This window comes from Aythya ferina (genome assembly GCF_964211825.1).
Source record: "Aythya ferina genome assembly, chromosome: 14".
Lineage (NCBI taxonomy): Eukaryota > Metazoa > Chordata > Aves > Anseriformes > Anatidae > Aythya > Aythya ferina.
Window position 1 is genome coordinate 522,008 of NC_140312.1, and position 21,840 is coordinate 543,847.

General features: G+C 42.4%; 1 protein-coding gene across 4 annotated transcripts in view; it reads right to left on the bottom strand.

Moving 5' to 3' along the window:
* Positions 1–21,394, bottom strand: part of TCERG1 (transcription elongation regulator 1) — a 34,426-nt gene extending 13,032 nt beyond the window's left edge. Inside the window, exons 1-12 of one of the 4 annotated variants that reach the window (XM_084536169.1) lie at positions 21,245–21,394; positions 20,600–20,825; positions 17,398–17,550; positions 16,904–17,153; positions 13,380–13,622; positions 9,428–9,490; positions 7,925–8,125; positions 5,822–5,937; positions 4,596–4,681; positions 2,696–2,856; positions 2,032–2,098; positions 121–256 (exon numbers count right to left, since the gene is read on the bottom strand). In XM_084536169.1, the coding sequence (XP_084392295.1) occupies positions 121–256; positions 2,032–2,098; positions 2,696–2,856; positions 4,596–4,681; positions 5,822–5,937; positions 7,925–8,125; positions 9,428–9,490; positions 13,380–13,622; positions 16,904–17,153; positions 17,398–17,550; positions 20,600–20,825; positions 21,245–21,333 (1,791 nt within the window). In that variant the 5' untranslated portion in view covers positions 21,334–21,394. Of the gene's footprint in view, positions 1–120; positions 257–2,031; positions 2,099–2,695; positions 2,857–4,595; positions 4,685–5,821; positions 5,938–7,924; positions 8,126–9,427; positions 9,491–13,379; positions 13,623–16,903; positions 17,154–17,397; positions 17,551–20,599; positions 20,826–21,244 lie in introns of all 4 variants that reach the window. The other 3 variants (XM_084536168.1, XM_084536170.1, XM_084536171.1) reach the window with 3 other exon arrangements.
* Positions 21,395–21,840: the final 446 nt, after the last annotated feature.

Below are 21,840 nucleotides of genomic sequence, written 5' to 3' on the forward strand. Positions count from 1 at the left end.
TTTTCCTTGCATAAGGCACTGCAGGTTCTGAATTAACTAAGAATTAAGACTTCTGCCTGAACTTCCTTTTCTCACACCCCTTCACTCACTCACTCTCTCACACACACTTATTTCTCTAACCCCTCTTTCTAGAAGCATGTCCTTGAATTGTTTCATCCGAGCCTCCAGAGGGACAATGGCTCTCTCTCGAGCGGCTTTAATTTCAGCTTCCATAGCAGCCTCCTTCTCTGAATCAATATCTTTGTTATCATCTTTCCTGGAAAAAAAATTAAATATACAGTACAACTTGATAAGTTCTTTGTTGGCTCTGTACGTTAGATTGAACTGCATCAATACAGAACAGATAACAGATTAATTCAGAATTACTGGCTTATAAAACATGGAAACAATTCTTTGAGATTTGGATAGGAATGCTTTTCATACTGGAAGATTTCAAGTAACCAAAGCGTTTTCAGCGACTTCAGTGTCACCAAGTGGGGCCAAGAAGTTAATACATTCTGGTTTTGTTCATTGGTCTCACCAGACGTGCAACAGATTTGGTTAGCTGTACTAACTTTCCTCTTCTCCCGTTCTAGACCATGAGGCCCTGTGAAAGGCTACAGGAGTTAGTTCAAACTGAGAATACCTTACAATCATTACGGCAGAAATGCTGTACCACGAGTGATACATTCATCCAAAGCATTTCTGAAAAGAAACGTGTGGCTTGTTGATTAACTGTGAACATTATTGTCATCCCTAAGAGTACACAATAACAAACAAAATGGTAAAACTACTTTTAAAATAGTGTGTACAAGTAACTCAGAGTAAAGTGACGTGTATCACTTCCAATAGGCAAAACAGACAGACACAAAGAACTAAATAAAACACTTAAACCTGTGTAACAGTGTGAAAACAAATCTTAACAGGACTAATCACTATGAAAATCTAGATGGCTGGACTTTTTGGCAACGAAACCTTGTGTGCAGAAATTAACAAGAAAAACAAGCAACTTAAGCAAACTATTTAAGATAATAAATTATTGCACCTGATCAGGGCAATGCCAGACATGAGTACAGACTGGGAGAACTCCTTGAGAGCATCCCTGCAGAGAAGGACTTAGTGGTTCTGTTGGACAAAAAGTTCAACATGAGCCATCAGTGCATGCTTGCAGCCCAGAAGGCCAAGTGCATCAACAGAGGTGGGAGCAGCAGGCCGAGGGAGGTGATCGTCCCCCTCTGCTCTGCCTCACTTGGAGTGGTGCATCTGGGTCTGAGGCTCCCAGCACAAGGAGGTGGACCTGTTAGAGCAGGTTCATGGGAGAGCCACGAAGATGAGAGGGCTGGAGCACCTCTCCTATGAAGGAAGAGGGAGCTGGATATGTTCAGCCTGGAGAAGAGAAGGCTCGGGGGAGACCTCCTTGCAGCATTTCAGTACTTAATGGAAGGGGGTTAAAAAAAAAAAAAAAAAAAAAAAAAAAAGATGGAAAGTGACTTTTTACACAGATAGATACGATAATGATAGCGGGAATGTTTGTAAACCAGGAGAGGGGACATTTAAGATTAGATGTTAAGAGGAAATTTTTCACTCAAAGGGTGGTATGGTACTGAAACAGGTTCCCAAAGAAGCTGTGGATGCCCCATCCACAGCTTGGCCTTGGTGTTCAAGGCCAAGCTGGATGGAGCCCTGGGCAACTTGACTTAGCAGGTGGTATCACTGCCCATCGCAGGGGCAGAACTAGGTGATCTTCAAGATCTCTTCTAAGCCAAGCCAGTCTACAATTCTACGGTAAACCATGCTCAAAAGTATTTCCTGGATTCATCAAATAACTTATACCATTTACTTTCAATCCCAATGATTTCTTAAGACAATGCTATTTCCTCCTTACCATCTCAGAAATATCAAGCACTTGAGCTGCTAATGTAAAACAGCAGGAAGGTGATGAATCCTCTTAGTTACTGTTACCACTTTACTACATACAAGAGCATAGGAATTGCTTACATGAAGCTTCAGTTATTTTATTTACACAGGCTTAGTATTTAAAAACAAACTTACTTGCGCTTTTTAATTTTAATAGGCTCATCTTCATTTGCATCTTCTGTAGATTCATGCTCTTCTCTAACTGTAGAAGAGATTTCAATAATACTTTAGAGTTTTATCTTTACAGTGAGGCTGTCCTTGAGCAAAAAACAGAGGACAATGTGTGCAGTACTGCATTCTGACAAAGGAAGACTGTCTTGGTTGCTTTCAGATAAATACCATCAGAATTCAGGGGCAGGACTAAAGGACTCGTGGCAATCTTTGCATTTAGAAGTATAAATACTGACCTCTTACTTCCATGAAAAAAAAAAAAAAATCAGGCTAAACAGCCTAATGAAGAACATTTGGATCTCCTGGTTATTACTTGCACTTTGCTCTCCTCCAATACCAAGCCCACATGTCATCCTAGGATCATTTGCTAGAATTTGTACCAGAAAGAAATCTAAACTCAGCAGTCTCACGTGTTCTGTGTTCTTGGCAGCTGTTTTCAAACTGTATTGCAGTTGATGTTCTTGCATTCCCACTGTCTTTCTTAAAGAACTTCCAAAACTACATGCATTCTTTAGTATCTGCTTACATTTCTCTCGCTTATTTAAATGTTACTAATTTTGGAAATGAACACAAAATAAATGATCAAGTATGTTCAGAGTTCTAAAACAAGCAATAACATTGCTCTTACTGAGTTTTTTTCCTTCTTCCATTCCTTTTTTGTGAGGAGGCTCTTGAATAATTTTGTCCACATCAGCTCTTCCAATGAGGTCATCTGGTCTGTCCCACATCGAAAGCCGGGTGGTAGGGTTATAGAAGAAAACACGCTCATCGCCAGTCCACACCACACACCTAGAAGTTTAACAGAAAACAAAGTCTTATTTTGTTTTACCATATTTACATTACCATATTCAAAGACCAAGAAAGAACAAGACAAATTTTAATATTGGGAAGCTCTTTCTTCTTTCACTAACTCAATAAGTCACTACATATTTGTCTGTAGAAAGAAGAAACATAAATAGACGTTATGGGAAGACTATTACAACTTGGCAGAACTGAAAAATCCCATGAAATAATGTATGGTTCAAACCTTCAATTGAATCCTGAAATTAGTTTTTACAGCACTCATTGAAACAAGAAGGTTCCAAGCTGTTGAATTACCAAAGCTTTTAGGTTGAGCTTTTCTTTTGTTTTGCATTTCTTAAAAATACTGCATGCAGCGTGCCTTCCTTTTCACAGTATTCCCACCTTTCCTGTCTAAAATATCCTAGTTTTCCTTTTTATATCCATGAATCTTGGTCTGGAGGCATAGCAACAGCAGCACAACTGAGTCTGAAGAATATGTTATGATTAGCTGCCACGAACAGGCTGCCTGGTCAATCAACCAACGCAAATACTGTAGTATAGACGTCTTCACCCACATGGTGTTGGGAACAGCACGGAAACAAGTGGAGGAGGGAGGAGTGGATTCTAGCTTGTATACTTTTTTAGTCAGTGACAACTTGCACTCTACTTGTCAATACACACCTTCTCTTCACGTTTGATTAAATTCACAGTTACCAGAAGGAGGGCTGACAAAAGACTCTTCCCATAATTGCTAGTGTTAAATGATGGAAAGTAATGTTCTGCATATGCAATGGCAGAGTATCAGTTTACTCAAACTAATAAATAACTGTTCCCCGGTTTTAACATTTCTGATGTTACTCACATTGTTCCTAAAGAGCAAAAATAATAACACCTTAAAATATCCCCATGTAAAGAAAGACCAATTATCACAAGCCCACTGGTCAAGAGAAAACTTCTAAAGACAATTACATTTTGTTTCTGCAACTGTTATTTCACAGGATACTAAACGGCATCAGGGAGAAACACAGGAAATACTAGCAAAGAAAATCCTATGAAAGCAGAAGGTTAGAGGAGTCAGTCTAGTGCCACAGGAGAAATGTAGAGAAAAATAGGCTATACTTAAGTTGTGTTTGGAATGAGCATAGCTTGTAGTTTTTGAAGATGTAAAGAATATACCACAATTCCATTTGAGAAAGCAATTGACTCTCTTTTTGAAAATCATCTACTACAGAATAAAAGTATAATGGTCACAGCACGGGTAAAGTCTTCATGATGCTATACATATAGGCTGCTATTGAGCATCTATCCTACATTAAAAAAACATTGGATTATTTTGGTCATTAGCTGCACCTAGTCCTTCCCCAATACATAAGGGCAAAAGTAGTACACATGCTGTCTTTTTGGCCAGTGTTTCATGCCAGATCAGAAGGAATCAGTAGCAGATGAAGCTGGCTGGGATATGAAATCTATGCTGGTAACATCTCATAGGACTGCAGACTGCAGTTAGTGAGTGGTACAAAGACTATGTGCACACACCACTAAACACCAGAAGTACTGGGACAGTGTGAATTGTGTTGCCTGAAGGAAACAAATGCTATTTGAGTCAGAAGAGTACCAAGAAAAAGGTTCTTCATACGTTATTACTTGTTCTACCTCTCCAGCAACCTTCCTTGTGTCTACAGGAAATTATGTTTCTGATGTTTCAGTCACCCCAGTTGCAGGCCATAAGGAAAATCGTTACCTACCATGGGGTTCCTGGAATAGGAGTGGTTGCAACTGGCTTGGCTTTCTGAGCTGCTTTTTCTTCTTCAGTCATTTCTTCCTCTTTTGGCTCCTCAAGATAAAAAAAAAAGTTACAGGATGTAGACAATAATAAATAGCTATTTATTTATTTTAACGCAACTGGCTTTAAACAAGCAAAAGTATTTTAAAAGCAATGTTAATAAGCAGCTCACAAATATACTTCATCCACACTTCAAACAACAGTATTGTAATTTCATCACATAGACAGTAACTGCTATTCCAAAATCTCAAACCGGAGTGTTTACTTAACTTAGACTTCAGTGAAACTTTACTTAAATGCTTTCCTAGTTCTGCATGAACCCTTGACTCAAGGCCTAAACATAGGGACAATGGTCCAAATACTCAAAGAAATTTGTTTTTATTCTTAAAATACACTTACTTGAAACTGAGACATGGAGTATGAAACAGTCAAAAGTCTACAGTGACCTTTGTAACATTATGATTCTATGATTAAAACAAACAAACAAACAAAAAAAACAACTAGCAACTACCTCAAAAGTAAACGGGGCAAATTGGTAGCAAAACCAGCCAGTGAATTACGTGGTTTTGCTTAGAAATCTGCATTGAAGTTCATAGGAATCAATATAAAAACATTTATTTTCATTCAAGCATCTTGGTATCTTTAAGACCCACGTTTTTTCAGCATGACAAAAAGCATTACAAAAAAAAAAGTTACAGTGTAAGCACTACACATTTTCTAGGATATGAATTCCTAGAAAGCTAAACTTACTGGTTATAGCACATGGAAAGAAAGTTTTGTTTCAAAACTGCTCAAAAACTAAGTAGTAAAGAAGTAGGAAAATGGCTATTTAAAGATTCCATATATTCAGCAAATTTCATTTTTCTGAACATCTTCAGATGAGAAATCATCACACCGATGTAATTACCTATTTTTTTTTTTTATGTTCACATTAATTTATTATTTTTTTTTTTTTAAACTTAATTCACATACTATGATTCTTGTAAAGTTTTTTTCCCCCTTAAAAAAAAAAAAAAAAAAAAGCTGTGAGGCCAAAAAGGAAGGCTTTCAAAATCACCCCAGGAATTCAAGAACTCAAACTACTAACCATGTCTCCTGTCAATATGCCTGGTCTACAGATGCATCCACACCTGTAGGATGTAGGATTCAAAATGGCGATACTGACTATTTGGTTGCAAGGTCTTTTACCTCCTTTATAAGTTCTTTTATAGGTTCTTCTTTTGGCTCTTCTTCCTCTGTCTCCATTGGTAAAGGCTCCTCCATAGGTTCTTTAATCGGCTCTTTAATCTTCTCTTCCATTTTTTCTGCATGAAGATAAAAATTTCCTTAGTATTATTAATAAACAATTATAGAACCAAAAGAGACGTGGTTTTTTTATCAGTAAGTTTCACTTTTGCTGTTGTAAATTGGAAAATTTTATTTTTAACGTGTTTTCACCCCATTCCATCCTCCTTGTGCTTTACAATGTGTGCTTATAAAAATAATCTCATCTCCTGTAGCATGATCTACTTGGGACTGGACAAGGAAATACTGCAGGACAACTTTAGCTGTTAAAAAGCTAGCTAAAGCATATCGATAGAAATAGCCAAAACACTAATAAAAAATATCATCCATATTCAAATAAGTATTCAACTTTTAAAACAAAAAGTCTTAAGTTTCAACATGAGATACTGGGACATTGGCAAGGAAGCCTTTTTTTTTTGGTAAGTACATCATGCAAAAACTATGGAAAAAAGCTAATTGGAAAAACATTAAATTTATAAAGAAAAGCAAGAAGAGAAGCCTTGAGGTCTTCAACTTAATTGCTAGCCACTTTGTGATTACGTGTAGTTGAGAGTATTTCTTTCCCATCACAATGGCAAAGACTTCCTTTGACTTCAAATTCTCCTACGAACAGTATTTACTAGCAGTTACGGTCAGATAGGCTGACGTTCCTTTTGCAAGTAAGGATCCAATTACAAAAAAAGTCTACACCATGATGAGAAGTGGGTTTTTTTGAATTGTTCTAAATTAAGGCATAGGTTTGCAAATGAAGCATCAAAAGATAAATCCAGAGAGGGAAACATTAAATTTACTCAAGTAATTCAATACAGAGTTAATAATAAATGAAGTATATACAGAGCTAGGATTACATAAGGATTCCAGAACTTCCAGGAAATATTTTCTAGATTGCATGCAACATTGAAGGCCACCTTCAGATTAGAAATGCTGTGACAAAAAAACACATCTGAAAATTCATGGAGACTCATCTGAAAATTGCACTGTACCCATTTAAAAAAAAACAACATATAATCTTCAGTCAGCAAAACTGGTATTTGCTTAGGTGACTTCACATCACTAAATTGCAGAGCTATTATTTATACCCGAGTTATTAGAAAGATGGGTATCAATTAAACTAGCTCACTGCATAAGTGTTTGAAGTGTGTCTAAACAGAGACTTCTTGTTACTAAAAATTCATGAGAGAATAAGAGCAAGAACTATTTGCTCTGACTGTATTTTATTTCTCCCAAAAAAGACTTCAAATTGAAAAAAAAAAAAAAAAAGCCACAAGATTTTTGCCCCTTCTTCCTTATTTGTGATACAAGAATTTGCCTCCAAAGGAAAACACCCATTGATATAATGTGGATAAAAATTAAGACAAGAATATGACCTGAATACAACTTGGGAACTGGGGGGGCAGGAGGTAATTTCTTCCTATTTCAAAACTTATCATACACTTAGCTTTTCACAAACAACATACTTTCCTGGTTTACACTCTTTAAAATAAATGATCCCCCCACCTGCACCTTTCTGTCTTTCTTTCCGATCTCGTCAAACAGATGAGTAGGTACAGTATTTACACTCTACTGGAGGGGAAAGACTCATTTATTTGTGTGTTACAGGATATCAAAGCAACTCTAGAACAAAATACTCTTTCAGTGCAGTGGGAAACAAAGAAGCTACAACTTCCAGGCTCAAACAGCTTAAGTGTCTTTAGTTCGGCACTGGAATGGGTAGCCCAGGGAGGCAGCAGAATCACTGTCCCTGCAGGCGTTTAAGGAAAGGTTGGACCTGGCACTTAGGGACATGATTTAGTGGGTGATACTGATAGTGGGGGATGGTTGGACCAGATGATCTTGGAGGTCTTTTCCAACCTGAATGATTCTGTGATTCTAAGTGGATCCTTATAATCAGGATTTCAAAATATGCTTAAGGCAGATACTGGATTAGAAAAATTCTTGTTCATATTTTCAAACACAACCATTAATGGTCTAAGGAATTTTGCCTGGTATAAAGCTGTATTAAAGTACCTTTTTCTTTCAGTTCTTGGGGTTTTTCCCACGTTGACTCCAAAGTCCTGTTGTTGTAATAGTAAGTCTTTCCATCTGCTGTTTTATACTCTGTCCACTCAGAGACTGCTGTTGCTCCAGCCAATGTGGCAGGTGAAGCGGCAATAGCAACCTGAGGATGGATCATAGGTACAATGGGAGGTGCCATTCCTGGCAAGACACCTATATAAAGAACAAACAAAAAAAGAGAAAAGAAAAAAGGGAAAGGAAACAGAACAGTAAATGACAATGAAATACCCAAGAACAAAAACCTAGCACTTTACTGACTTACTTTACAAAGTACATAAAAATTATTTTGAAAATGAAATTCGAAAGCAAGGCATAGTTACTGAACTTCCTTCCTACATTTTCTGATCAGTAATGCCTGTGTTACCAAGAAAAACAGATAAGTAAATTTTTAATTAATTTCCAATTCTACACAGAACAAAGCCTGTTAGTTTTTAGACATTTCCTTTAACACTTCAAAATGAAGCATTATGCTAAGAAACACATCTTTCTTATTTCTCTGTAGCAAGTTATAATTAAACAGTGGAATAATTCTGTCATTTTAACATACTCCTAATGCTTTTGTGTAAAAAAAAAAAAATAAGTAATAACAACAATGTTGGTTTGAATTTCAGCCATACAATACAATATGGATCAGAACTCTGGTATATCTTAAACCCTGACTTAAAAATTAACATAAATTTAGAGCCTTGGATGAAAAAGAAATAAGAATTAAATTATTTCAGATTCTGATGGTTTTGTTTAGTATTGAAGACTGGAAAAAACATTTTATTCACATCCTAAAGCAAAATGCCAAGCAGATATGCAAAGGTAAAAAAGTCAAAATGCTACGTTATTCTGTTAATTCTCTGTTTATCCCAACAAAATGGATATACTGAAAGTATTTTGAATGACAACTTCTATAGAAGTGAATTGGATACGACTAGCATCACAAGATCATAGTTTTGAGCTTTCACCATTTGCATGAAAAAGTTTCATTTTAAATAAGGGGAAAAAGTACACATTACACATTGCCATAAACTAACTTCAGTAAATGGCATTTCTTAAATGCATAATATGAAAAATTAAAAATTTATACTAAGACACGTACACGCACACCAACATGCAAGCACAATCATGTCACTATACATGTGGAAGTCAGAAAAACAAAAATCCACACACAAGAAACTAATAACTAAGAGGTATGGGCATGAAGAGGTTCACAATTATTACAGAACTCAGTGATTACAGAAAAATGTACTGGATTTTTTTTTGTATAAAAATAAGCTACCACTAACAGTTAATTGGGAAAGTTGTTTCCTGACCAAATACGATATTTGCATTTATACTGGTCTTGAAAGTAAAGTATAGATATTCAATTAATTGGGGGAAGCAAATAAATAAATAAAAAATAAACAACAACATTCACTACCATGCCAACTTACAGACAAAACGAACTAAGATGGTTTTGAAAATTACCGGTCTTGGTGGTAGCGACTGTCTTTACATACGGGCAGCTGACTATTTGCATCATTGCTACACCTGTAAAATGGATAAGCAAGCATGTTGGAAAGCTGCCATTGTACGTCAGCTACCACTGGGAGTCTGGGTGCTACAGATTTCCTGCTACAATTTGGAATGCCATTTTCAGCTGGCAAAAAAGAAAGCCTCTTAGACAAGAAAATGTGAATTATTTGTGCTCCAGAATTTTATGCCAGATCAAATTTAAAACTGATTTTAAGCTGCAGCAACAGTTTCTGCCTACATTAAGCCATCTGTTTAGCAATTACTGGGATGCTGCTTAAAAAAAAAAAAAAAAAAAGAAAAAACAACAAAAAACCCACCACAATGTTTGAATGACGACTCAGGGGTTTAAGTTCATCCTAGGCAAGGTAGCACCATGGAAGATTATGCTAATGGAGATGTTCTCCACTGACAGCATCTGCTCAGACAGATCCATCAGAGCAGCAGCAAAGTGAAACCGACTGTCTTTGCTTCTTTCAGTCTGCTGCTGCATTTAGGAAGTAGTAGCCAGAGGAGGACAGATTTAAACTAGTCCAACTAGCAGGGAGTGGTGGGATGAAATCCAAGTCCAACCCAGAGGAAAAGGTGAGGTGATGAAGGTCATTAAGGAAAGGCTGGAGGTAGAAGAAGGGGAGAGGGGAGTAATAAAAGCCATGAAGCCACGTACAGAGGTACACAAAGCTGCACTAGGTCAGTGGCAGCAAATATTTCCTTCATTTTTTGTTACCTAGAATGTCATGAGCTGAAAATGCTCTGAAAACAGCATTAGTTCTCCAAAGCCATCATGCACTGTTCTGCTCTCCAGCTGTGACACAGGCCACAAAGGGGAAAGCATCTAATCCTCTTCAATTAGATGAAAAATTCATTAGGAAATTAGACAGGTGTAAGGGGAATGCATTTCCAAAAACCTTCATGTTAGGGTACAGAAGGAAGCTGCACAAGTTTTCTCTACATCGGTCCAGTTTTGACACTTGGAAACTGAAACACATCAGAAGCTTCTCCCTAAACTATTTCAATTCCATCACATGAGGTTGGAAATCCTCCAGCACAAAGTGAAATTAAACCCCTGTGTTTATAACAAATGTAACTTCTATTTTTCTTCATTAGAGATGTAGTATCAAAAGTGTACTAAAAATATTGCCAATTTATTTCAAAAATATTTGCAAAAAGATAGAATTGTAATGTTAATTGTAATGTTCTTTACTAATTACTTCAATGAAAGAATCCAAAACAAGTTTTATAAAAAAAGTATGACTTGAGACACAAAAACAATGACTCAAACAGCACTGAATGAAGCATTTCTCTAAATCTGGGAGGAGAGTCACCTTATGTACTCAAAAATTCGTTTTGTTAAGGAAGTTACAGCATGTCTTAGAAGTGGGTCAGTATAAATAGCGCCATCTGCGGGACTGCTGAGATTCGAGATACCACAGCGCAGATACGACTTGCAAATACCCAAGCTGTTTCCTCTGCCAAGTTCATTTTCAAACACACAGCTAACTTTTAACATATGAATTAAGAGAAAGCAGACTTACTTTTTAAGATCTGAGATTACGAGATATCACTAATCAACTCTTCCATTGCTCCGTCTTACTACAGCACAATACAGAGATTAACTTTGCAATCACATGACAATGGCATTCATCAACTGTCCCTGTAACTTAAAAGCAATCCAGCTGATTTTATACGAACTGCTCAAAGTCCCAAACATCTATACATTAAAAACTTTGTAAGCCTTTTTGAATTCACCTTTCACTGCCTTGAACTCATTTTGACTTCTCTTTAAACTTTTTTGTTTGTTTGTTTGTTTTTATGGGGGTTGTAAACCATTACAATCAACTCAGGCTAGAGCTAGCTGAAAGGAGTAAAATTATTTTATTCTGTAATCAGGCAAAATAACAAATTTGACTCATCAGCAGAAACATGCTCTTTTCTGCTGGGTATCCCTCCCGTGTGTTATGGGTTCAACCCCGAAGGCTCATCTCACCACGAGAACAGGAGAGGCCACATCTGCACTTACTACCCCTGAAGTTCTGAAAGACTCGTTTTCAAGTAAGAGTCTAAGGAGGAGGTGACTGACACTCTTCCTCTGTCTTTCCTTCTGCACTCGATAAATTCTTTGACTGAGAACTTACAAAAAAAAAAAATCAACCAACCACACAGCCCAGGGTGTCCATTTTCAGTGGTGCTCACCTCTGCCAGTTTAACCATTCGCATTTTACCAGACAGTTCACAGCTAAGTAGGTGGTTGTATCTTTCCAAGATGCATAAGAACCCTCCGCACTACTCTGATTCTTTGCTGACAGCGTCAGAAACTGCAGGTAAGAGCAGTCAGCTGGCCACTTCTAAGGCTTAGCCATTTCTCTTGTTCTCCCAGACCTCACAAATACACAGACAGCAGAATTCTCCCCACATTCTTTACTCATTTTTCACCCCACCTTGAATATGACGTTCAGAATGTTTATCTGTCCTTAAACAAGGAGCACTACGCTGTGATTGCCTTTTCAAGTGTACTACAGCTGCAAAAGCTTTGCCTAGTTATTTGAAAATGTAATATGCTTCTAGAAGAAACAACTAAAAGTTGGTTCTCTCTTCTAGTCTCTCTTAAAATAAATGCTTTTTATTCCACATATTTTCTACCTGATGGGTAAAACGAATACCCCTTTGAACTATTTTGGTGCTTTTATCTTTTTATCAAAGAGGATATAAGGAGTGTTCTAAAGCATTTTTTTTCATCTAATTAATTAAATGGGAGGTTAAAGCCACCCATCGTACGTACTGCATCTAGGCATTGAGTGGACAGCGGGAAAGAAGTCACCTCCCTCAGCCTGTACAGAGCAAAAGATGCCAGGAGGCAGCTCAGAGCTGCTTCTTTGTAATTCTTCTTCAGAAACTAACTTGTATCCAACACAACTGCAGTCTCAAGGCTTTCCTTGCAAGGGAAAACCACCAGCTCTCAAGTATTTAATTACACCACTACGCACTGAAACAGAAGCAACAGGAACTGTATCCATGAGAACTGGATCGTTTAAGCAAGGAGTGGTTTGCAGGACCAACTAAGACCTGTTCAGTGGTTACAAAGAGCAGGTCGAGTCCAAAATTGTGCCGGCCTAAAATATCTCCTTCAGTATCTAACCAAATGTCTTTATCAAAACTTGATAAAATATAACTAAGCCAGGCACCAGAGGGCTCCCATCTATGATTCTGTCCCAATGGTCTTTACATCTGAAGCTTACGGATAGCACCCTGGCATCCTGAATGCCTAAATTTAACTGCCCTCTGGTTAAAGCTCAACATCTTGCTTAGACATTCAGCACCACACTTAATAGTTGCAGAACAAAGGAACTGCAAACACCCAACATCACTTGAGGGCAACGCATTTGAATGGTAATTTTTCCTGCTCATAAATTATTTTCATCTGACTTTCTTCGGCTATAATCCGTGTCCTAATCTAGAATAAGCCCAAGACTCGAGGTCTACACCAAACAAGTTGAAAAAAGTTTAAGTGATATTGCAACTGGTAAAATACAGAGCTACAGTTTTCTCAGTCACTTATAGATTCCGGCCAAAGCTCACTTTTTTTTTTTTTTTAAATAGGATGACAAGATAGATACATGCCGTAAGACTAGGAAGTGTTTAGTGCAATTGTTGTATTTCCAATCATATAAAAGATAAAGGGTTACATGTTTAAATGTAGCTATTTTCTGATACAGATATCAAAGAATTCAAGTCAAAAATTTCATTTTCATTGTTAATTAAAAAGTCTGTCTGCTAACCCTGAATTCTTTCAAAAACATTCTAAGTGGAGAGGATTCAGGCAAGTTCCATACACAGTGGACACATGAGTGCAAACAAATTGACAACATGGACATGTAGCGGACAAGACAATTACAGTTCGCCAATTTACCTGGAAGTGGAATAGGCATGCCAGGAAGGGGGACACGAAATGGAGGTACCATTACTGGTGGAAAAGCAGGAATTGCTGCAGTTGGTTGAGGTACTGCATGAGGAACTGCAGGAGGCAATGTCTGTGGGACTGGCTGGGGTACAGTCTGCACAGGTGTAGCAGAAGGAGCAGAGGTTGAAACACTGACTGATGGTGTGGCAACTGAAACACCCGAACTCGGGGTCTGGTCTTGTGTGGTAGGTGCTGATAAAAAAAAAAAAAAAAAAATACAAAGAACACCTTGTATCTTAGGTACTACAATATATTGGCTGCAAACATACTGGCTCTCTGTTTCCCAACAGATGTCACATAAGCAGATACGCTTAGATAAAATCAACAGGAAGACTCTTGGAGAGAAAAAAGCCTTTGCCTTCTCTGTAACACTAGGTATTTACAAAGAAAGTCAATTTCAAGTTTTACTTTGTAAACACTCTTTATTCCTAACAAGTCTCCATAGTAGTGCCAAAAGTATAGCAAAGGACAAACAGAGCTTGCTTAGTAAATAAATTAAATTCTTCTCTGTATCCCTGTTCAGAAGAATAAAAGGGAACATTACAGAGTTTGGAAAACGTGTTCATTCTTACACTGAACGAACAAAGGTGGTTTGTTTTTAAACAAGCATAACGACCGCAGCATGTGCATGACGGTCTAAAACTGTGCTTATGAATGCGTGATCCAAGAATGGAAAAGTATCCATTTAAAACGTGTAATTAAACATGGAAAAGCAAAGCACTTTTTTGTTCAGAAGCTGCAAGAATTTTCTTGGTCTCCAGTGCCTCCCAGTGGAAAAACACAATACCACAATTCAATTCCGCAATCCCAGTGGCACGGCTGAAATTAGCATTTAACCAGGAATAGTGCTACACATCAAAGCACTGGCAAAACGGAAACTAGAGATCCAAGTGACTGATCTTACAAATCGGTACTCCAAAGGTTTGGTGGAGAAGAGGAGCTGTTGAAAAAATGAGTTAACCAAAAAAAAAAACAACCACCAAACCCACCAGCTCACGAACACCTCACACATAGGCACACTGTCTCTGTCTCCGTTATCTAATGACGACCAGAAACATTCCCAGTAAGACCCAGTGTTAAGGTATTTAGATAAAGATTTTGGGCCTGTTGTTAAGTGTTTCAGGACAGGTGAAAGTTCTTAGCACTGCCTACAATTTAGGGAAACAGAGACAACAGTCAGTATGTCATTTCTTCTAAGTCCTGCGTCAAACCAGTACCAGACAACAACGAAGCTTAGCTAGAAGCTCCAGCCTTTTACAAGCCGGGCCTGAGAGTTGTAAAATTATTTTAAATCATAAAATTTTATCACCTAGATATAGACACCAACAGTAACAGTTCTGGAAAGCAAAGACAAAGTTTAGCAGGTAGCACAGGCAGAAGTAGAGCAGACTCTTAGCGTTTCACATTAGGAAATTTTGTTTCAGAGAACGTGCATAAACAAAGTGCTATTGCAAAAGCAGGAGTAGTTCTCAGAAACCTAGGCTAGCACCTTCCACCTGCTTCTTGTTACTCATCAAAATGGTTAGAGTTGGTGACACCAGACCATATTGCAACAAAGCAACTGAACACGGTATTAAGTTCTCCTTCTCTCCTGGTTTCAGTTAGGACAGAATTAATTTCCCTCCTAGCAGCTGGTAGGGTGCTATGTTTTGGCTTAGGATGAGAAGAGTGCTGATAACACACTGATGTTTTAGTTGTTGCAGAGCAGCGCTTACACCAAGCCAAGGACGTCTCAGCTTCTCGCTCTGTCCTGCCAGCAGGCAGGCTGGGGGTGCAGCAGGAGCTGGGAGGGGACAGACCCAGGACAGCTGACCCAAACTGGCCAAAGGGGTATTCCATCCTGTCTGGGGTCATGCTGAACAATATACAGGGGTGGCTAGCCAGGGTGGGGGGGCGGCTGCTCGGGGATAGGCTGGGCATCGGTCAGCGGGTGGTGAGCAATTGCATTGTGCATCACTTGTTTGTACACATTATTAGTAGTACTATTAGCATCATTATTGATATTATTATTATTTATTATTATTATTTTTCTGTCTTAATAAGCCGTCTTTATCTTGACTCACAGGCTTCACTTTCCCGTTTCTCTCCCCCATCCCAGAGAGGGAGGGGGGAGGGTGAGCGAACGGCTGCGTGGTGTGTAGCTGCCGGCCGGGTTAAACCACAACACCTTCAAATTAAAGCCATTGAATGCCTTGAGCCATACAAAGTATTTGCTGCTCTAACGATCTGTCTGCCCTCCAGTGCTAACTGGAAGCACAATTTACAGGTTACCTGAATTTGACTTCCTTTCATTTGGGAGGAACTGTAAATTAAGCTTGGCTTGGCTCACCTGCTACAGAAAAATGGTGAAGTAACTGGAGGGGAGGAACATATCCACTACAGCTGGAGATCGAACAGGTCAGCAACTGCTTGTCTCCTCACACTCTTTGGCCTGACCACTGTACACACTTCTGCCAGCACAGCTACGGTCACCAAGACCATCAAACAACAGCACGCCACACCAACGTACGTGTTGTGCTTTCAGAAGCCCGGCACAGGCAGTAACCCTGCCCAAACCTCTGGGTGGTAGGCACGCCTTGCTTTGTCCATGCTAGGTGATTTTTATTTATTTTTTTCCTGAATTGTTTGCTTGTGACGCACTCCAGCAAATAGATTTCTACTACATAAAATACAGCTCTGCGTAGACGCTCTGCACTACAGGCACTTGTTAGCACACAGATGCCAATCAACCTACATGACAAATCAACTGTTTGCACGTAGATGCATTATGTCCACGCTGCATAAATTCAGTCCCCATTCTCTTGAGGTTCCCTCAGTTGGAAAATCTTTGGAAGCAAAGACTCAGCCCATGTAAACAGCAGTAATTTTCAGATTATTCAAAAGTAATCAGTGAATAATTATGGGTCTAAGGACTTTCTTTTTCCTATTTTTATGCAACTCTAAAAAAATGGGAACTTATGAGGTTTACTCTGAAAACTTCTAGCAACAAAAATAAGACATCAGAAGCAGCTCAGTTCTGCAATCAACCAATTCTATGCAGTCCAGAAGCAGCGCTGGAAGATTTCCTCTAAAAGCAACAAATGCAATTTTGGAAACAGAGGAAATTGGTGCAAGTGCAATTCCTACCTCAAATTAACTTTTGTGAGACACTTATAAGATCGGTTTAGCTTTAACTAAAGTCAAAAGGAAATGGACGTATAACAGCTTGGAGATGATAACAGCAGGAAAAAACACAAAGACCTAAAGGAAAAGGGCTGCATACTGACTAGCGATTTATCTACCTGAATACAGTACTGGTCTCCTGAAGAAAAAAGTTCACATGCAAGGGTCTTCCGGATTAAATGCTGTACTTTAAAAACATATTCTACTTTACGGAGCAATTGCTTCCTTCTGGATATTACGTTTTTGCTGCAGCGACTCCCCAGAGCAGCATCCCCAGTGCTGCAAAGCTTGAGAACCCCCGAGGTACTCACTGGAAATCGTCTGTGAAACTGACGTGGCTGTGGTTGTGGTGGAGGTTGTGGAGGACTGAGTACTCGAGGACGTTGACGGCGATGCTGCAGACGCGGGACTGCTGGTGGTTGGCGTGGAGGCACCTACTGCTTGGGCCTGAGCCTGGGCCTGGGCCGCCAACATCGGCGTCAGCTCCGACTGCTGGATAACTTTGACCCCATCTGGCTTAGTCCACGCAGACTCACGTGTACGCGCATTATAGAAATAGACCTGCAATTCAAGAGCACCGCCATCAAACAACCGTTTTTCTGGAGGGGAAGCACTCATAAAGTGGTGTAACTGCTGCCACTCTAAGCACAGGTAAGTCCTACTACTGAGAGGATCAATGAGAGCATAGGACAACCGCACAATCGTTTTTGAAAGATCCGGAGCCTCCGTGTGCAGGACCATCTGACAACATCTTTACAGCAGCAGCAGACACACATTGCTCTGTTGTTTCTGGTATTCATCTTACCTTGCCATCTGGAGTTTTGTTTTCTACCCAAATCTCTTCTGCTGGGGGCATTGCTGGTGTTCCAGGGGCAGTGACAGGCGGCATCCCCGGAGGGAACATCATTCCAGGAGGTGGGGGCATGCTACCCATGGGAGGAGGCATGAATGGTGGTCTCTGAAGGCATATAATAAATAATAATAGTGAAATATGATATACGATTTTCAGGGAGGGTTTTCCCTTATTAAAACACCAACACACATTACAGCTATGGTACGGCTACCTCCACCAGCCTGGAGAGCTCCTCTGACCGCTAATGCTATCGCTTCAGAGCACGCACTCCCTGACAAACCACCACCTAGGGCAGCTGTGGGAAGCGCTTCGCACCTGAGATGTTAACATGAATGCAAAGCAACAGAAAAGAGTGGCAGGAAAAAAAGTGGGGAGAAAGAAAACTCCTCTCACAAAAAGGAGAAAATATCCTAACGCATGAAAGGAAGAATGGGAACTGTCCCTGGGAACTGCTGCTCAGATGTCCCCAGCAGTTTTCCTGCAATACCCCAAGCAGTCACAGTGACTCTCCCAGTGAAGGGACACAGAGAGATTAAATCACACGCAAGCACCCTATGTATTAGCAGAGCAGAGCAGCAGATTTCATCCAATCCATTCTACTTCTCAGTTATCCTTTAAGTAAAATACTGACTAGTGCTAATTCAAAAAAAAATAAAATAAATTACATCTTCACTAATGCATCACCAGAAGAAGTTCAGAAGTGCCCCACACATCACTGTTGCACACGAACCTGTTTTCCAGGTAAAGGTACGTTGAGTTCGTTTATTTCACCTGTTTATTTAGACTGTTCTGAAATTTCCTGTGCACATTTCTCCTTGGGGAATCACTCCAGTTTTAACTGGATTTATGATTCAAAATATTTCCTCTTGAGAAATGCAATACCAAGACAGCCCGCTGTAAAAAGCTTCTAACTCTACATTCATAACTGACTCCAAGCTGCACCCGTGCACTGAGAATCTGAGTCCTGCCCTTCGTGGTTTTCAGCATGTGCCGTGTCCTTGGTTTCTGTTTGTGCTTGGTTTCTTTTGGAAGTTCCCCTGAGATCAGCGTTTCTGCTGGAAGACTGAGATCTTGAACTGCTTTTTAAACTCACGTGCTGACTCCGAGTCTTACTGAGCACTGTCCTACCAGTTATAAAGGAAGTCAAGAACACGTGGACAATTAAAAACAAACAAAAAAAGCCGTTTAGGTAACACCAGCCTTTCACTCCTTCCTTCCTTGACTACTTCTCCTCTACAGCTCCTCCACCTGGCCGTCGGGTGATCTTTCTCTTTGCTGCTCTACGATCCCCACAAAGAACCCACTTCTTGCCTGCTGTTGCCACTTCCCGGACAACAGAAGTTAGCCTACCCCAGGGCAGTCCAAGAGCAAGGGAAGGGATCCCAGGTCAGGAACCTAGAACACCCCCTCAGCTCCACACGCAGCACACCTTCTCCCCTCTTTTCACACCACCACCTTCAGCTCCATATGCACAGCAGGGCATGAGAACAGGGACACGCTTGGTGCGGGGATTCCCTGCGTGGTAACGAGCTGCAGAGGACACTGGCTGCACGGCAGTGAGACAGTGACCATGTAACAGCTGAGCGCTGAAACACATTTGGAAAATAAATCAAACACATAAGGAGCTGTCAGCAGCTAAGGCTTTGGGCTTCACATGAGCTTTGACTGATTCGTGACACTGGCAGCATCAGGAAGCAAGGCCCAGCACTTCCCCCTGTTCCGCTGCACGCTCCGATACCTTCATTTGCTCCAGCAGCTCTCAAGGCAGTGAATGGGCACAGCAGCAAGAGGTAAAATGGGACTGCAGAGCACCAGGAGAAAGGTGCAATGGGTGGATAGGGTCTGACATAAACTTAGGCTGAGCATGCAATCGTACCACAGAACAAGGCCCCTGGTGCTAAATGAAAGGAACAGAAAAGACAACAGCCAACAAGATAACGGGGCTGTTCTCATCCCTCAAACTTACTGTTCCCATCCTTGGTCCCACAGGACTTTTGTTTACCTGAGAAGGTTTCAGTGAAACTAAAGCTATCTCGCACCTCCCTGAGCAGCCCACGTTCCAGCAACACGCTACGTGCCCAAGGGAAGAGAAAAAGCTGCTATGGAAAACACATGCTATTTTCTTCCAGAAACGTTGTGCTCACGATGATATCCCCACGCTAAATTAGGCTGCAGTCTGCTGTTGTTTTATTTCAGGTGAAATGCAGCTTAGGGCCTTGTTCCTGCTCTACTGACTTCTTTGCTTCCTTCCCTCCAGCCCCGCCGTTTGCCATACGGTTTGCAGAGTTCCACAGAGAACCCACCTGCACGCAGAGGAATGAGGATAAATGTTCCCGCGGCTCTGAAACACAGGCGAAGCAGGATCCAACATACCAATAAATAACTCACAACACTATTTTCTTTCCATCTTGCCCACATCCATACTTTGCAAAGTAAATTTCACAGCACGAGCATTTACTGCTCAGTTATAAAGAGCGGCTTTGAACCATTTATTATAAACCACGCAGTATTTTTACCACCTGCAGTCCCGCATGGTGATTACACTGCCGTTAAAACTTTTCATGGGTCACTGACCACATACCTGTTCTCAGAGTTACTGCTCCTCTACCTAACCAGTCCCTCGGTAACCAAAACCACCAACAAACTTCCACAGTGACTACAGGTGTGGTTCAAGCAGGAACTTCAGCGGGATTCAGCTCGATGTAGTGCGGTAGCTCTTCTGTCAGTCTCTGTGATGAGCCATCCCCACTCTGAGCGGCTGTGGCACGATTCAGGTCACCCTACAGGACTGCCGTGCCCTTCACACGCCTGCTCTCTTGAACTCAGAAGCCTGAGCACAACTGAATCTGCATTGCGCATGGCCACAAGGCACCAACACGAAGCCAGCTTTTAGTAAACGTTCTGGTGGTGAGTTCATCCCAACTGCGTGATTAACTTAGGGTTGCCTTAAGGAACTGAAAACAAATTGCTTTTCTATTACCCTGTGTGTGTGTGAGTGTCATTACACGGCACGAGAGCCTGACGCTTTTGCCATGCCCTGTTTTTTTCACCCATCTCCACGGCTCTCCTCTTTTTATTGCCATTGATGAAAACAAACATAAGAACTCCCAAGTCCCAGCTCACCAGGCCACAGGGCCGCCCACCCCTTCGTTACCTGTAGGTGCGGAGGTCCCATGGGTGGCGGAATCCCCCCTGGAGGAGGCATCGGAGGCATGCTGGGGTCGAAGGGAGGCCGTCCAAACGGGGGCCGCGGTGGCGGCGGGGGCCCTCGCATCATCCCGAAGGGCGGCGGGGGCCTCATGAGGGGCGGCGGGCCCCTCATCACCGCGTTGGGCGGGGGAGCCGGGCCACGGAACCTCAGCGCCTGCTGCTGAGCCATCCTGCGGGCAGGCCGAGACACACAGACACAGACACACAGACAGACACAGACAGACAGACACAGACAGAGACACACAGACACGCACACACAGACACAGCTCGCGCCTGCCCGGGGCACGGAGCTGCAGGCCGGGCTCCGACCCGCCAAGCACGCGCCCGGCCCGGCCCCGGCCCCGGCCCCTTCCCCTCGCCGCTCCCGGCGCTCCTCCGGCACCGCCCCCTCCCCCTCCCCCTCCCCCTCCCCCTCCCCCTCCCCCCCCCAACCCCCCCGGCTGTGGGCGCCCGGCCCCGGGCCCTGCCCCCCCCTCCCGCCGGTCCCGGCCCCAGCCCCTCAGCGCGGCCCGCAGAGGCCGGAGGGGCCCGTGTGCAGCGGCTCCCGGCGCCGGGCCGTGCCGTGCCTCAGAGCGGCCCCGCCGCGCACCTGATGTCCCCCCCGAAGCGCTCCGCCGCCGCCTCGCCCTCGCCGCCGCCTCCCCCCGCGCCGCCGCCGCCGCCGCCCCGCTCCGCCATGGCCGCCTCGCAGCGCCGCCGAGCCGCCGCCGCCCCGGCCAGGCCCCGCCGCGCCCCATTGGCCGCGCCGCGCGTCCGTCACGGGGTGCGGGGGCGGGCCCGGCCCGCGATTGGCCGCGGCGCCCGCCGACTTTGAATGGGGGCAGCCAGGCGCGTCCCCATTGGCTGCCGGGGCCGCCCCGCGCCGCCTGCCGAGCGGGGTCGCGCCTCACGTGACCCGAGAGCGGGCCGGAACTGACCTCACGTCAGGCGGAACCAGGCGGAGGAAAAAAAAAAAACAAAAAAAGAACGGGAGCCGCGGCCAATCAGCGTGCAGAGCGGGGGATCCCCGCGCACCAATCAGGCCGCGCGGGCCGCTGTGCGCGGCCAATCACAAAGGTCAGATCGGGAGCGGCCCGCCCTGTGACGTGTCAGTGGGCGGTGCTCGGGCGGCAGCCAATGAGAGGGCGCGGCCCGGGGCCGGCCAATGGGGAGGCAGCGCGGGCTCCGCGAGGCCGCCGGGGGGCG